The sequence below is a fragment of the Tachyglossus aculeatus genome, chromosome 27 (assembly GCF_015852505.1).
Source record: "Tachyglossus aculeatus isolate mTacAcu1 chromosome 27, mTacAcu1.pri, whole genome shotgun sequence".
In the NCBI taxonomy this organism is placed as follows: Eukaryota; Metazoa; Chordata; class Mammalia; order Monotremata; family Tachyglossidae; genus Tachyglossus; species Tachyglossus aculeatus.
This window is the reverse complement of record NC_052092.1, coordinates 848032-863037: the sequence shown is the minus strand read 5'-3', so window position 1 is coordinate 863037 and position 15006 is coordinate 848032. Positions and strand designations below refer to the sequence as shown.

Genomic DNA, 15006 nt, shown 5'->3' with positions numbered 1-15006 from the left:
GCTTACAGTCTACGGGTAATCTAATCCAAACGGGTACAGTCCCTGTCCCACATGGGGCTCTCAGCCTAAGTGAGAAGGAGGACGGGCATTGATTCTCATTTTACAGATGTGGAAACTGAGGCTCAGAAAATTCATTCATTCATTGTCGTATTTATTGAGCGCTTACTGTGTGCAGAGCACTGTACTAAGCGCTTGGGAAGTACAGGTACACAATGAGCTTACAGTCTACGGGAGATCTAATCCAAACGGGTACAGTCCCTGTCCCACATGGGGCTCTCAGCCTAAGTGAGAAGGAGGACAGGCATTGATTCTCATTTTCCAGATGAGGAAACTGAGGCTCAGAAAATTCATTCATTCATTGTCGTATTTATTGAGCACTTACTGTGCGCAGAGCACTGTACTAAGCGCTTGGGAAGTGCAGGTACGCAATGAGTTGACAGTCTACAGGTAATCTAATCCAAACGGGTACAGTCCCTGTCCCACATGGGGCTCTCAGCCTAAGTGAGAAGGAGGACAGGCATTGATTCTCATTTTCCAGATGAGGAAACTGAGGCTCAGAAAATTCATTCATTCAGTGGTATTTAGTGAGCGCTTACTGTGTGCAAGAGCACTGTAACTAAGCCCTTGGGAGAGTACAACAGTGAAATGACTTGCCCGAGGTAAGTGGCACTGCCAGGATCGGAACCCAAGGCCTCTGCTTCCCAGGCCCGGGCTCTTTCCACTAGGCCAAGCTCTTTCTGTGGGAAGGTGTGCGTTTGTGTGTACGTGTGATGGTTTGCGGGGGACGGGGAGGGTGTGTGACAGAGGGAGAGACATACACACCCACGTCCAGCTTGTGTTTCAGAGACCCCTCAGGCCGGCCTCCGGTCTCCGCCGCCGCCGCCACCGAAGGCCGAGGAGGCCTCCCTCCCTCCCCCCCGCCCTCCCGCCTGCCGCCCGGAAGACCGTTCTTCCCGTTCGTTGTCAGAAATCACCGTAATGTCCTCTCCCCTCACCCCACCTCCCCGATGTTCACGATTTTCATTTGTGATTTGTTTTTTTTGTTTCTCCCCTTCTCCCGTTTCCTCTCACGCATGTACCTGTTTTCTTTCTTCCTCACCCCCTTGCCCGTCCACCCGCCCGCCCGGCCCCCCTGCATGCTCCAGTCTGTAAGTGGTTCGCTTTTCTCGGATTTCCCGTGGGCCCCCTCCTGCAAAGCGCTACGGGAGACGGCAGCCCCCGATTCCCTGGTTGCTTTGATGGGTCCTTCCTCCCGTTCCACCTTTAACCGCTGCGCTCTCCCTGGGGCGGGTGGGAAGGGCAAATCATCAATCGTATTTATTGAGCGCTTACTGTGTGCAGAGCACTGTACTAAGCGCTTGGGAAGTACAAATTGGCAACATATAGAGACAGTCCCTACCCAACAGTGGGCTCACAGTCTAAATGGGGCAGCTTGGGTCCCTGCCGTGGGGCAGGAGCGTGTGGATGGAGCCACGGACGATGCCTTTCCCGCCCGCTCCCCTTCCCCGGCTGCTGTCTAACTCCTCAGGCTGGAGTTTCCCAACCACCGCCGGCCTTCCCGTCCTGGGACTCCCCTCCGTTTTCCTCGGCCTCCGGGGGCTCCCGGGAAGGCCCGCGGAGGGGTCTCCCAGTTCCGGGGCCTGGGAAAGAGCCCCCTCTGACATCAGGGGTCCGTTGCTGGGGGCACGGGAAGGGTCAGTGGGTTTGCAAGCCGGATCACGTCCACCAACTCTAAATTCTAATAATAATGAGAGCACTTATGAAGCGCCTACTATGTGCAAAGCACTGTTCTAAGCGCTGGGGAGGTTACAAGGTGAGCAGGTTGGCCCACGGGGGGCTCGCAGTCTTCATCCCCATTTTACATATCTATTTATTTTATTTTGTTAGTATGTTTGGTTTTGTTCTCTGTCTCCCCCTTTTAGACTGTGAGCCCACTGTTGGGTAGGGACTGTCTCTGTATGTTGCCAACTTGTACTTCCCAAGCGCTTAGTACAGTGCTCTGCACACAGTAAGCGCTCAATAAATGCGATTGATTGATTGATTGATTTACAGTTGAGGGAACTGAGGCCCGGAGAAGCTAAGGGACTTGTCACACAGCCGACAAGTGGTGGAGCCAGGATTTGAACCCATGACCTCTGACTCCAAAGCCTGTGCTCTTTCCACTGAGCCACGCTGCTTCTCTACTGGCCTCTCCCAAGTGCTTAGCACAGTGCTCTGCACAGAGAAAATGATGCTCAATAAATACAACTGGTTGATTAATCGCTTTGCTCCCTTCTGGGTCCCTGCTGCTCCGGGGGTCTTTGGATGGCCATCTTGGGACAACTCCTTCCCTACCTGGTGATGTTTGTCAGATAGGATTGGATTCTTTCTTATTTTTTTTAATAGTATTTATTAAGCACTTACTTTGTGTCAAGCGCCCTTCTAAACTCTGGGGTAGATACAAGTTAATCAGTCCTTGTCCCACAGTGGGGCTCACAGGCGAAATAGAAGGGAGAACAGATATTCCATCCTCACTTTTTTGTTTGAGGAAACTGAGGCACAGAGAAGACAATCAGTCAACCACTGATATGTTCATTCATTCATTCATTCAATCGTATTTATTGAGCGCTTACTGTGTGCAGAGCACTGGACTAAGCGCTTGGGAAGTACAAGTTGGCAACATATAGAGACAGTGGGCTCACAGTCTATTGAGCTCTTACGATGAGCAGAGCACTGAGCTAAGCACTTGGGAGAGGGCAATAATCCAGAATTTGCAGACCCTGTCCATAACGGGCTTCCAGTCTAGAGAGGTGACTCGCCCAGGGTCACACAGCAAGCCAAGTAGAGGAGCCGGGATTAGAACCCAGGTCCTCTGACACCCAGGCCGTACTGCTTCCCTACTCTCCCCCCGCTTGCTCTCCTCCCCGGCCCTCTCTCCTTGGGTGTTGGACGCCGCCAGGATACCCCAGCCCCAGCCAAACTTCCCCCCGGGAAACGCAGTCAATTGATGGTATTTATTGAACTCTTAATGTATGCGGAGCGCTCTACTAAGCGCTTGGGAAAATACAACAGAGCTGGAAGGCATGATCCCTACCCACGAGGAGCTGCCAGTCTACAGGGGAGACAGACGGTATAATCCATCAGGGATCTTATTGCACCAAAAGCAAACGGACAGAAACACAGAAAGCATTCCAAGCTCGCCACAGCAAGGAAAACTGTGGCTTCCCGGGGTGTGATGGACTCCCCTGTGTCCAGATCTGCCCCCTCCCCGCGACCCCTGACTCTTCCAGCGGGTCTGGCAGTGCCAGCCCCCCGTCCCTCAATGGGGCTTAGTCTCCACAGGGCTACCAGCTCCCCCAGGGAAGGGTTGGTGTCTGTCTACTCTTTTGGACTCCTCCAAGCGCTTAACACAGTGCCCTGCACACTGTAAGCGCCCAGTTAATACCGCCGATTGATTGATGGCAGAGGAACCGGAGAGTTGAACCAGAATCTGCTCCGGATCCAAGATCTGGGCCCTTTTGGGCTGCGCTGGGAGTTTGGAGAGGTGTGGGACCTGTGACTTCTGACCTCTGACCCCGTAGGCGTCCCGTAGACAGCTCAGAGCTAACCCTCACGCTTTTCTCTGAGGCAAGGCGGGTCTCTCTCTCTCTCTGTCTCTCTGTCTCTGTCTCCCACACTCTCTCACCTCTTCCCTGTCCTCCTTCTGTGTCTCCTCCTCCGTCTCCAGCGTTCTACACGGCGGCCCCGCTGACCTCGGCAGGCATCCTGCCCGTGATGCAGTCCCTGTGCCCCGACGGGCAGAGAGACGAGTTCGGCTTTCTCCAGTACTCCAACTCCACGTGAGTGGCCGTGGCCGGGAAGGTGGTCCCGCTCCCCGTCCGTCCTGCGGGAGAGAGAGGGACCCCGATCTGGGGCTTGGGAGGGAGCGAAGCCGAGAGAGAACCCACCCCTACGGCGCGGACTTCCCCCCCGCCACACTTAATGCCATCATCATCATCATCAATCGTATTTATTGAGCGCTTACTGTGTGCAGAGCACTGGACTAAGCGCTTGGGAAGTACAAGTTGGCAACATATAGAGACAGTCCCTACCCAACAGTGTGGGCTCACAGTCTAAAATGCCGGGTTTAGTTCTGGAATATGCAGGCGACCTATAAGCCCAGGTCACCCCCAACTGGGCACCTTTCTGGGTGCCTCACCGTCCCGCCCAACGCCCCACCCGGTGACCCTCCCAGCTCCCCCCACTTCTGACTGCTCAGGTCCTTCCAATCCAACAGTGGTATTTATTGGGCACCTATTGGCTTAGAACAGCACATAGTAAGCACTTAATAAATGCCATCATTATTATTATTAGGTGCCGAGCACTGTCCTAAGCGCTTAGAAAAATCCAATGGAGTTGGTAGACGTGATCTGTCCCCTCAAGAAGCTTGCAGTCTACCTCAGGCCCACCTTCTCCACCCATCCCGTTCCTCCGGTCAATTGCCCCAATGTTGAGTTGGGTGGGAGGGCGTCAGTAAGACCACCCCGCCGAAGGCTTCGCCCAGGCTCTGCCAAGCCGGGCTACAACTTCCCGGAGGCCCTGGGGCAGCTGCCCATCCCACGTTCCGGGGTGATGGGAATTGTCCTTCACTAAATTCCCTGCTCCCTGCAGAGTGACCCAGCTGCTGGAACGGCTCACCGAGGTGGTGGGCGAGAGCGACCTGTTCGGCCCGGCCCGGCCCAGCCTGGAGGAGGAACTGGAGTCCCTGCGGCATCGCCTGGAGTCCCTCAGCGGCAACGCCAGCTCCAGGGACGGCCACTACCACCGGACAGGTGAGGGCCCACTCTCCTGCGGGCCCGGGGGCCGTCACGCTCGAGGCTGGGCGGGCCGCCACTCTCTCCCCTCTCCGCCCCTCGGTCTCCCCAGCTGTGCGACGGGCACACGACGCCCTTAGAGACGAGCAGGTGTTCCCGTCATTTCCAAGTCCCATTAGTGGCCTCGACGGTTTAGAGCCCTCGAGGTGGCCCAGTGGCTCTTAGCCGGGCCCGGGAAGCCACTGGCCGGTCCCGCCCCCCGAATCCCAAAGCCCACTCCCCCGGCTGCCGTGGCGGGCGTCCGAGGTGGTAGAGCGCTCTGCCACCCGCGGTGGGGAGGGCGAGGGGGCGGGAGTCCACGTCTTCTCCTTTCATAGAAATGGACAGCCAATATCGAATTTGACCTCACCGGCAACAGAGTCGGACAAACCAGATCCGGGAATAGTCATTCATTCATTCAATCGTATTTATTGAGCGCTTGCTGTGTGCAGAGCACTGGACTAAGCGCTTGGGAAGTACAATTTGGCAACATACAGAGACGGTCCCTACCCAACAGTGGGCTCACAGTCTAGAAAACCAGTCTAGAATAACCTTCTATTGCTGACCCAGAGCTTTGTTTTACATTTTTTTTTAACGGCATCCGTTAAGTGCTCCTTCCGTGCCAGGCTCTGTACTAAGCGCTGGGGTAGATCTAAGGCCTCAGTGGTCCCCGCTGGCCAGCCCTGACTTTTTTTTTTCCCTCTCCAGGTTCCGACTTCACCCTGGGCAGCGCGGCCAGGGACCGGCAGGCGTTCCGGCACTTCCTCACACGGAACCTGTCCCTGACGGACGACACGGCCGAGGTCCTGCTGGGGGCCGGTGTCAACCTCCATGAGGTGAGGGGCAGCAGCCCGGGGCTCCGTAGAGAGCAGGGTCTCCCGTGGGGGCTGCGTGGCCCGGGAGTCGGGAGGTCATGGGTTCAAATCCCAGCTCCGCCACTTGGCTGCTGGGTGACCTTGAGCGAGTCACTTCACTTCTCTGTGTTTCACGTGGGGATTGAGACCGTGAGCCCCATACGGGACAGGGACCGTGTCCAACCCGATTATGTTGTAGCTACCCCAGTGCTTAGAACAGTTCTTGACACATAGTAAGAACTTAACAAATACCATTAATATTATTATTATTAATAAATAAGCCTGAGCTGTTGATTAAAGGAAATCAAATGTGCTCCGCACACAGTAAGCGCTCAATAAATCCGATTGAATGAAATAAATCAAATTTGCCTGAGGACGGAGCCGTTCTTACCTTCTGGCTTTGCTTCCTTCATTCGATTGTAGTTTTTGAGCCCTTCCTATGTGGGAAACACTGTATGAAGCACTTGGGAGAGTACAATAGGACGATAAACAGACACATTCCCTGCTCACAGTGAGCTTACAGTCTAGACATTAATATAAATAAGGAAATGACAGCAGTGGATATAAGTGGTGTGGGGCTGGGAGGGGGGATGAATAAAGGGAATTAGTCGTGGCGACCCAGAAGGGAGGCGGAGAAGAGGAGGATTTAGTCAGGGAAGGCCTCTTGGAGGAGACGGGCCTTCCATAAGGCTTTGAAGCGGGGGAGAGTCATTGTCTGTAGGATTTGAGGAGGGAGGGCGTTCCGGGTCAGAGGCAGGACGTGGACAGGGGATCGGCGGCGAGATAAACGAGATGGAGGCACCGTGAGAAGGTTAGTATTCGAGGAGCCAAGTGTGCAGGCTGGGTTGGACTAGGAGCGAAATGAGGTGAGGTAGAAGGGGATAAAATTGGTTTCCAGCTGCGTTCTCCGGGGCCCGTTCAGGGGTCCGGCCGGGATCCGCGGTTGGCCGGCTTAAGGGAGCCCAACTTGGCTCACGGCTCAGATCAGGGGCGGTCCGGGCTTCTGAAGCGGGCCCCCCCACGCCCCAAGATGGAGGGGGACCCCCAGCTCGCTGTCTGAGGCCTGCACCCCCGGGGGGGCTCGCCCCTCTCCCCAGGTGTACCGCCGGCTCCTCATCCCCTCCCCGCCGGCAGCAGACGAGGCTCCGGAGAGCGCGCCCTGGGCCCGGAGAGGGAGCCACGGGAAGGTCACGCGGCCGGAGGTGAGGCCGGGTCCCGCTGGTCCTCTCTGACCATCCCGGGGGGCGAGGGGGTGGGTAGGGGTCTGGGATGCCTGCGACCTTCCCCCCCCGCCCGCCAACCCTTGAGGAGAAGGAGGATAAAATATGTCTGCAGCTGGGGTCAGAGGCGGTCACTACAGATCATCATCATCATCAATCGTATTTATTGAGCGCTTACTATGCGCAGAGCACTGTACTAAGCGCTTGGGAAGTACAAATTGGCAACCTATAGAGACAGTCCCTACCCAACAGTGGGCTCACAGTCTAAAAGGGACCATCTAAAAGGGACCATCTACAGATGGTGAGGTCAAGGGGACATGGCTGGTCTGGGGAGATGGGGAGGAGGGAGAGAGGGAGATGGCGGGAAGTGGGAGGTCTCTGGAGGAGAAGGGATGGAACCGTGGAAACGATGGGGAGGCATGTGACGGCAGGAGAGTTTTTACCCACATCATCATCATCATCAATCGTATTTATTGAGCGCTTGCTGTGTGCAGAGCACTGTACTAAGCGCTTGGGAAGTCCAAGTTGGCAACATACAGAGACAGTCCGTACCCAACAGTGGGCTCACATCTTCCACCCCGACAGGAGAACGGCCCCAGGGGCTGGTGGGCCCGGGCGGTGGGATGGGGGCCCGCGGGCCTGGGTCACCGACAGACTCGACTTCCCCTCCCGGCCCAGGCCCTGGGCCTGGCCGATCCAGCCGCCACCCTCCCCGAGGCCTCCAGCCCCCAGGCCCGGATCGCGGAGCTGGAGGTGAGCGTGGGGGTGGTGAGGAGGCGGGGTGGCGTCCGGGGCGCCGGTTGGGTTGGGGTCTGGACGTTTCTGGGGGGCGGGGATGTGTGCGGGCTGAAACGGGACCCCGGCCCCTCTCTGCCCCCTCGCCCAGGATGAGCTGCTGGTTCCCGCCGTGCTGGAGGGGCTCACCTGCGCCGGGACGCCTGAGGAGCTGAGCCGCGTCCTGACGGTGCCCGCGGCCCAGCAGCCCCGGCTGGGGGACTATCAGACGGCTCTCTGCGCCGGGGACGCCCGGGCCCGGGCCCAGCGCTTCACCCGCCTGGCGGCCGGCCTCCGGGACCACCTTGACACCCGCAGGATCGGCAGCCAGGTGGGGGTCTGCGGGCCCGTGGCTCAGTGGGAAAGAGCCCGGGCTTTGGAGTCAGAGGTCCTGGGTTCAAATCCGGGCTCCGCCAGTTGTCAGCTGGGTGACTTTGGGCAAGGCACTTCACTTCTCTGTGCCTCAGTTCCCTCATCTGGAAAATGGGGATGAAGACTGTGAGCCCCCCTGTGGGACAACCTGATCACCTGTATATATGCATATATGTTTGTACATATTTATTACTCTATTTATTCTACTTGTACATATCTATTCTATTTATTTTATTTTGTTAGTATGTTTGGTTTTGTTCTCTGTCTCCCCCTTTTAGACTGTGAGCCCACTGTTGGGTAAGGACTGTCTCCATATGTTGCCAATTTGTACTTCCCAAGCGCGTAGTACAGTGCTCTGCACATAGTAAGCGCTCAATAAATACGATTGATGATGATGATGATCACTTTGTAACCTCCCCAGCGCTTAGAACAGTGCTTTGCACATAGTAAGAGCTTAATGAATGCCATCATCATCATCATCATCAGGCCCGGGAGGGGCCGGCGGAAAATTGGGAGGGCAAGGGGGGGCTCCCCAATGGGCTCTTCATCTCATGGCTCCGTGGATGGCGAGGGGAGAGGACGCAGCGTGGCCCGGTGGAGAGGGGGCTGGCCTGGGGAGGCCCAGGTTCTAATCCCGCGCTTGTCTGGCTGTATGACCTGAAGCAATCAATCAATCAATCAATCATATTTATTGAGCGCTTACTGCGTGCAGAGCACTGGACTAAGCGCTTGGGAAGTACAAGTTGGCAACATATAAAGACGGTCTCTACCCAACGGTGGGCTCACAGTCTAGAAGGGGGAGACAGAGAACAAAACCAAACATATGAACAAAATAAAATAAATAGAATAGATATGTACAAGTAAAATAAATAAATAGAGTAATAAATATGTACAAACATATATACAGGTGCTGTGGGGAAGGGAAGGAGGTAAGGCGGGGAAGTTGGAGGGGGGAGGAGGGGGAGAGGAAGAAGGGGAAGCTAGTCGCTTAGCGTCTCTGCATCATGGGTTCTATTTCCTGCTCTGCCACTTGTCTGCTGCGTGACCTTGGGCAAGTCACTTTACTTCTCTGGGCCTCAGCGTGGCTGGAGAAGCAGTGTGGCTCAGTGGAAAGAGCCCGGGCTTTGGAGTTGGGGGTCATGGGTTCGAATCCCGGCCCTGCCAATTGTCAGCTGTGTGACTTTGGGTAAGTCACTTCACTTCTCTGGGCCTCAGCGTGGCTAGAGAAGCAGCGTGGCTCAGTGGAAAGAGCACGGGCTTTGGAGTCAATCAATCAATCAATCAATCATATTTATTGAGTACTTACTGTGTGCAGAGCACTGTACTAAGTGCTTGGGAAGTACAAGTTGGCAACACATAGAGACGGACCCAACCCAACAGTGGGCTCACAGTCTAGAAGGGGGAGACGGAACAAAACAAAACATATTAACAAAATAAAATAAATAGAATAGATATGTACAAGTAAAATAAATAAATAAATAGAGTAATAAATACGTACAAACATATATACATATATACAGGTACTGTGGGGAAGGGAAGGGAGTCAGACGTCATGGGTTCAAATCCTGGCTCCACCAACTGTCACCTGTGTGACTACTTTGGGCAAGTTACTTCACTTCTCTGTGCCTCAGTTACCTCATCTGTAAAATGGGGATTGAAACTGTGAGCCCCCCAATGGGACAACCTGATCACCTTGTAACCTCCCCAGCGCTTAGAACAGTGCTCTGCACATAGTAAGCGCTTAACAAATACCATCATCATCATTATTATCAGAACAGTGCTTTGCACACTATATGAAGGTCCAGAGAATAATAATAACAATTATGGCATTTGTTAAGCGCTTACTATCAATCAATCAATCGTATTTATTGAGCGCTTACTGTGTGCAGAGCACTGTACTAAACGCTTGGGAAGTACAGGTTGGCAACATATAGAGACAGTCCCTACCCAACAGTGGGCTCACAGTCTAAAAGGGGGAGACAGGGAACAAAACCAAACATACTAACAAAATAAAATAAATAGAATAGATATGTACAAGTAAAATAAATCATCAATTGTCATCATCAATCGTATTTATTGAGCGCTTACTATGTGCAGAGCACTGTACTAAGCGCTTGGGAAGTACAAATTGGCAACATATAGAGACAGTCCCTACCCAACAGTGGGCTCACAGTCTAAAAGGGAGAGACAGAGAACAAAACCAAACATACTAACAAAATAAAATAAATAGAATAGATATGTACAAGTAAAATAAATCATCAATCGTCATCATCAATCGTATTTATTGAGCGCTTACTATGTGCAGAGCACTGTACTAAGCGCTTGGGAAGTACAAATTGGCAACATATAGAGACAGTCCCTACCCAACAGTGGGCTCACAGTCTAAAAGGGGGAGACAGGGAACAAAACCAAACATACTAACAAAATAAAATAAATAGAATAGATATGTACAAGTAAAATAAATCATCAATCGTCATCATCAATCGTATTTATTGAGCGCTTACTATGTGCAGAGCACTGTACTAAGCGCTTGGGAAGTACAAATTGGCAACATATAGAGACAGTCCCTACCCAACAGTGGGCTCACAGTCTAAAAGGGGGAGACAGAGAACAAAACCAAACATACTAACAAAATAAAATAAATAGAATAGATATGTACACGTAAAATAAATCATCAATCGTCATCATCAATCGTATTTATTGAGCGCTTACTATGTGCAGAGCACTGTACTAAGCGCTTGGGAAGTACAAATTGGCAACATATAGAGACAGTCCCTACCCAACAGTGGGCTTACAGTCTAAAAGGGGGAGACAGAGAACAAAACCAAACATACTAACAAAATAAAATAAATAGAACAGATATGTACAAGTAAAATAAATCATCAATCATCATCATCAATTGTATTTATTGAGCGCTCACTATGTGTAGAGCACTGTACTAAGCGCTTGGGAAGTACAAATTGGCAACATATAGAGACAGTCCCTACCCAACAGTGGGCTCACAGTCTAAAAGGGGGAGACAGAGAACAAAACTAAACATACTAACAAAATAAAATAAATAGAATAGATATGTGCAAGTAAAATAAATAGAGTAATAAATACTGTATGACAGACAGTGAACTGTAGTGCTTTGCACATAGTAAGTGCTTAATAAATGCCATAAAAAAAACCCAGCTCTTAGCACAGGGCTTGGCACGGAGGAAGTGTTTAAGTAATATTATTTTTATTAAATCATAACGATTCTCAAACGTTCCTGTGACCTCTAGCTTTGGCCCACGGCCTCCGCCCCGGCCCCATCTGTCGTAGGGGGTCCAAGGAGTGGGGCAGGTGGGGTGGGCGTTTCTGGCGCGACTGACCGCCGTCCCGGGCCCCACAGCTGCCGCTGACCCGCGCCCAGCAGAACAGCAGCGCGTCCGGCCGGGCCCGGCTGCAGGAGTTCGTGGCGGACCTGAGGGGAGTGGAGAAGGCACTGAGGGATGTGGACATCCTCTCGGCGCTGGCCCGCCTGCTGCCCCAGGGGGCCTGTGCTGGCCGCCCCATCCCCGCGGCTGCCAACGGGACCGGCGGGGCCTGCAACGGCACGGTCAACGCCACCGCCGAGGCCGGGGAGAGCGAGGCGGGCACCACCAGTCTCCCCGAGCAGTACTCTGCCTTCGTCCAGCTCTGGGCCGGCCTGCAGCCCATTCTCTGCGGAAACAACAGGTGGGGCGGACCGGGGGTCGTGAGGATGGATGGGCGATGCCAGGGTGGGGCAGAGGGGTCGTGGAGGGCAAGGGGGTCTGGTCCAGAGGGCGGGCTGAGGTTGGGCGGTCAGGCGGGCCGGGGATGGGGCCTTCCGGGGCCGACCCTTGAGCCCGGACTCGGGGCCCCTGGCAGGACGATTGAACCCGAAGCTCTGAGGCAGGCGAACATGAGCTCGCTGGGCTTCACCAGCAAGGAGCAGCGCAACCTCGGCCTCCTGGTCCACCTGATGACCAGCAACCCCAAGATCCTCTACGCGCCTGTGGGCAGCCAGGCCGATGAGCTCATCCTGAAGGTCAGGGCAGGGAGCGGTGGGATGGAGCGGAGGATGCGGGGGGCAGGGGGAACTGGGGGACGGGCAGAGAGCCAACCCTGAGTGGGGCTCGCCCTGTATCCGATACCTCTTCTCACCCCATCATCATCAATCGTATTTATTGAGCGCTTACTGTGTGCAGAGCACTGGGCATCCCGGGAGCCCCCCGACCTGCCGCAATTGCGGCCCAGAATGGGGTCCCTCCCTGTCGGACCCCTCGGTTCCCGGAAGACTTCCCAGGCCACGCGGAAACGAACTCTTCCTTCCGTCCCTCCCTCTGTGGGTGGGTGGGGTTGAGGGCCCGGCCCCCCGGTCACCCCACAGGGGGCTCATCAGTGGCCCCCGCCCCGCCCAGGCCAACGAGACGTTTGCCCTGGTGGGAAACGTGACGCGCTATGCCCAGCTCTGGCTGAACATCTCGGAGGAGATCCGCGGCCTCCTGGACCAGGGGACGCTCCAGCACCATCTCCGCTGGCTGCAGCAGGTGGGCACCGTCGGGGCGACCGAGGGCGGCCCTCGGGGGTCCTCCGCCGCCCGCGCCGACCCCAGCCCGCCCATCCTCCCGCTCCCCGCAGTACACCGCTGACCTGCAGCAACGCCCCGAGGCCCTGAACCTGTCCGACAGCGGCGAGCTGACCCAGGCCCTCCTGGAGCACAACGTCTCGCTGCCCACGGCGGCCGCCCTGCTGCAGCAGCTGGACACCATCGACAACGCTGCCTGCGGCTGGATTCAGTTCATGTCCAAGGTCGGCCCTCTTCCCTGTCCCGTCCGGCCCTGGGCGGGAATGCTCCCCGCTTCCCGTCCCCCGGGGACCTAGGAGGGCGGGCGTCCCGGCCGGAGCACGATGGAAGCCCAGTCGGTCGTATTTAGTAAGGTTTTCGCGGCGGGGGGGCTGAAGAGATGTATAACTTGTACTTCCCAAGCGCTTAGTACAGTGCTCTGCACACAGTAAGCGCTCAATAAATACAATTGATTGATTGATTGAGCGTTTACTGTGTGCAGACCACTGGAGGACAGTACGACGATAAACAGACACATTCCCGTCCCGCCACGATCTTCGAGTCTAGAGTTGAGGGAGACAGATGTTAATAATGATAATCAATGTGGTATTTGTTGAGCGCTCACTATGCGCCAAGCACTGTTCTAAGCGCTGGGGTAAATACACGGTAATCAGGTTGTCCCACCTAGGGCACACAGTCTCAATCCCCATTTTGCGGATGAAGTAACTGAGGCTCAGAGAAGCGAAGTGACTAGCCCAAGGTCGCACAGCGGACAAGTGGTGGAGCCGGGATTAGAACCCACGACGCAAGCCGGGGCCCTTGCCACTCAGCCGTGCTAATGGTCCTAAGTGGTGTGGGGCTGGGAGTGGGGATGAATAAAGAGAAGCAGCGTGGCTCAGTGGAAAGAGCCTGGGCTTTGGAGTCAATCAATCAATCAATCAATCAATCGTATTTATTGAGCGCTTACTATGTGCAGAGCACTGTACTAAGCGCTTGGGAAGTACAAATTGGCAACACATAGAGACAGTCCCTACCCAACAGTGGGCTCACAGTCTAAAAGGGGGAGACAGAGAACAGAACCAAACATACCAACAAAATAAAATAAATAGGATAGAAATGTACAAGTAAAATAAATAAATAAATAAATAGAGTAATAGAGTCGGAGGTCATGGGTTCAAATCCCCACTCCGTCAGCTGTCAGCTGTGTCACTTCTCTGGGCCTCAGTTCCCTCATTTGTAAAATGGGGATTGTCTGTGAGCCCCCCGTGGGACAACGTGATCACCTTGTAACCTCCCCCGCTCTTAGAACAGTGCTTTGCACATAGTAAGCGCTTAATAAATGCCATTATTATCATTATTATTATTATTATTATTAAGGGAGCAAGCCAGGGTGACGCAGAAGGGAGTGGGAAAAGAGGAAAGTAGAGCTTAGTCAAGGAAGGCCTCATGGAGGAGCTGGGCCTTCAGTAAGGCCTGGAAGTGGGAAGGCGGCGACCTCTGAAGAGGGGCGTCTGTGAGACGGGCCCCACGCCCCCCTGGGCCTCAGCGTCCTCACCTCCGCAATAACCGAGGTGGTCCGCGTGCCCGTCTGCAGCCCCCGACCGCGGGACCGAGGACAGGCCGATGAACGGTCCTTCTCCGTTGTCCCCTGCCCTGGCAGGTCAGCGTGGACATCTTCAAGGGCTTCCCGGATGAAGAGAGCATCGTCAACTACACGCTCAACCAAGCCTATCAGGATAACGTCACCGTGTTTGCCAGTGAGGACCCCCGCCCACCCCGCGCCCACCGCAACGAAAAGCCGGGCCTCAATCTCCGGTCGCCCCATCCCGTGCCCTCTCACGCCTCTTTCTTCCTCCTCCCCGGCTCCCGGGCCCAAAGGGAAGGGCAGAGAGGGGACTCCAGACTCTCCTTTGCATGGCACTGCCAACCTCGCGCTTTCCTTCTCCTGTTTGCCAAACAAGATCGTGCCCACCCCTTTCAATCCATCAGTAGTATTTGGGGAGCACTAGATCGTGCCCACCCCTTTCAACCCATCAGTAGTATTTGGGGAGCACTAGATCGTGCCCACCCCTTTCAACCCATCAGTAGTATTTGGGGAGCGCTAGATCGTGCCCACCCCTTTCAATCCATCAGTAGTATTTGGGGAGCGCTAGATCGTGCCCACCCCTTTCAATCCATCACTAGTATTTGGGGAGCGCTAGATCGTGCCCACCCCTTTCAATCCATCAGTAGTATTTGGGGAGCGCTAGATCATGCCCACCCCTTTCAATCCATCAGTAGTATTTGGGGATTTCCCCCAAACAGTAGTAGTAGAAGTAGTATTTCCCCCTTTTAGACTGTCAGCCCACTGTTGGGTAGGGACTGTCTCTATATGTTGCCAACTTGGACTTCCCAAGCGCTTAGTACAGTGCTCTGCACAC

General features: G+C 54.6%; 1 protein-coding gene across 2 annotated transcripts in view; it reads left to right on the top strand.

Annotated features, from left to right (window-relative positions):
• Positions 1 to 15006, top strand: part of ABCA2 (ATP binding cassette subfamily A member 2) — an 86585-nt gene that overhangs the window by 27576 nt on the left and 44003 nt on the right. The window contains exons 3-14 of one of the 2 annotated variants that reach the window (XM_038767713.1): positions 1146 to 1148; positions 3707 to 3818; positions 4630 to 4790; positions 5520 to 5647; positions 6763 to 6867; positions 7564 to 7638; positions 7772 to 7990; positions 11408 to 11733; positions 11908 to 12067; positions 12441 to 12569; positions 12661 to 12831; positions 14247 to 14343. In XM_038767713.1, coding sequence (XP_038623641.1) covers positions 1146 to 1148; positions 3707 to 3818; positions 4630 to 4790; positions 5520 to 5647; positions 6763 to 6867; positions 7564 to 7638; positions 7772 to 7990; positions 11408 to 11733; positions 11908 to 12067; positions 12441 to 12569; positions 12661 to 12831; positions 14247 to 14343 — 1686 coding nt within the window. The remainder of the gene's footprint in view (positions 1 to 1145; positions 1149 to 3706; positions 3819 to 4629; positions 4791 to 5519; positions 5648 to 6762; positions 6868 to 7563; positions 7639 to 7771; positions 7991 to 11407; positions 11734 to 11907; positions 12068 to 12440; positions 12570 to 12660; positions 12832 to 14246; positions 14344 to 15006) is intronic. The other variant, XM_038767714.1, reaches the window with a different exon arrangement.